General features: G+C 32.4%; 1 protein-coding gene across 1 annotated transcript in view; it reads right to left on the reverse strand.

Annotated features, from left to right (window-relative positions):
- LOC119592499 (ras-related protein Rab-32B-like) overlaps positions 1-846 on the reverse strand; it is an 11,432-nt gene that overhangs the window by 8,151 nt on the left and 2,435 nt on the right. Inside the window, exons 2-4 of the mRNA XM_037941347.1 lie at positions 590-719; positions 331-387; positions 69-129 (exon numbers count right to left, since the gene is read on the reverse strand). Coding sequence (XP_037797275.1) covers positions 69-129; positions 331-387; positions 590-719 — 248 coding nt within the window. The remainder of the gene's footprint in view (positions 1-68; positions 130-330; positions 388-589; positions 720-846) is intronic.

An 846-nucleotide genomic window follows, 5' to 3' on the forward strand; every position in this document is an offset into this window, starting at 1 on the left:
GACAAAAATTTTTTTTTTAAATGAGCACAGCATTTTTCTGCCGACATTGAGTTAATAAAAAGAATTACCTTAAGAACAGCATCAAATGTTGGAGGCCGAGACAAATCAAAGACAACAATGGCAGCAACACTGTTGAACATGAAAAGCAAGCTTATATTCTGGTATGTAAATGGGGGAAAAAAGTATTTCCATATATAAACAAAAAACTGTACCATAGTATTATATCCTTTATTTTTATAAACCAGGCAAACAATCACAGAAACATCAGTATAATATTAATTATTCAGAAACTAATTAATCAACAGAAGTTATGCTATCTGCTATACTTACGCATATTTGTAGTAGACACGGGTCATATGTCCAAATCTCTCATGTCCAGCTATATCCCTACAAAAAAAGAGGTTATTATAATAAATTTACTTTAAAAGACAATGCCAAATAAATGCTTTGTAAGAGCCCTTGATTCTTTCAGGATATTTTTACATCTTCAAGTTTCACTTTTATCACATAAAGAATTAGTAACAAAAAATATTACAAAATGGTTTGAAAATCATATGAAACAAAAGAACGAGAACAATATGGAACTTACCACAACTGTATGTTCACTTTTGTTTTGGGATCCCAGTCAAGGGTCTTGACAGCAAAATCTACACCAATGGTAAGCTTGTAGTATGGGCTAAAATGCCCTTCTGTATATCGTCGAATGACTGCAGTCTTCCCTGTATAAAGGGCAAGAATCTGTTCAGATACATACTCTGTATATACACAAAATGTTTTCTAATCAACCTCTCACAAACCAGAGTCACCCTATCAGGACCTAATAATTACATCACAGAAAAGTGATTT

The sequence above is a fragment of the Penaeus monodon genome, chromosome 30, assembly GCF_015228065.2.
Source record: "Penaeus monodon isolate SGIC_2016 chromosome 30, NSTDA_Pmon_1, whole genome shotgun sequence".
In the NCBI taxonomy this organism is placed as follows: Eukaryota; Metazoa; Arthropoda; class Malacostraca; order Decapoda; family Penaeidae; genus Penaeus; species Penaeus monodon.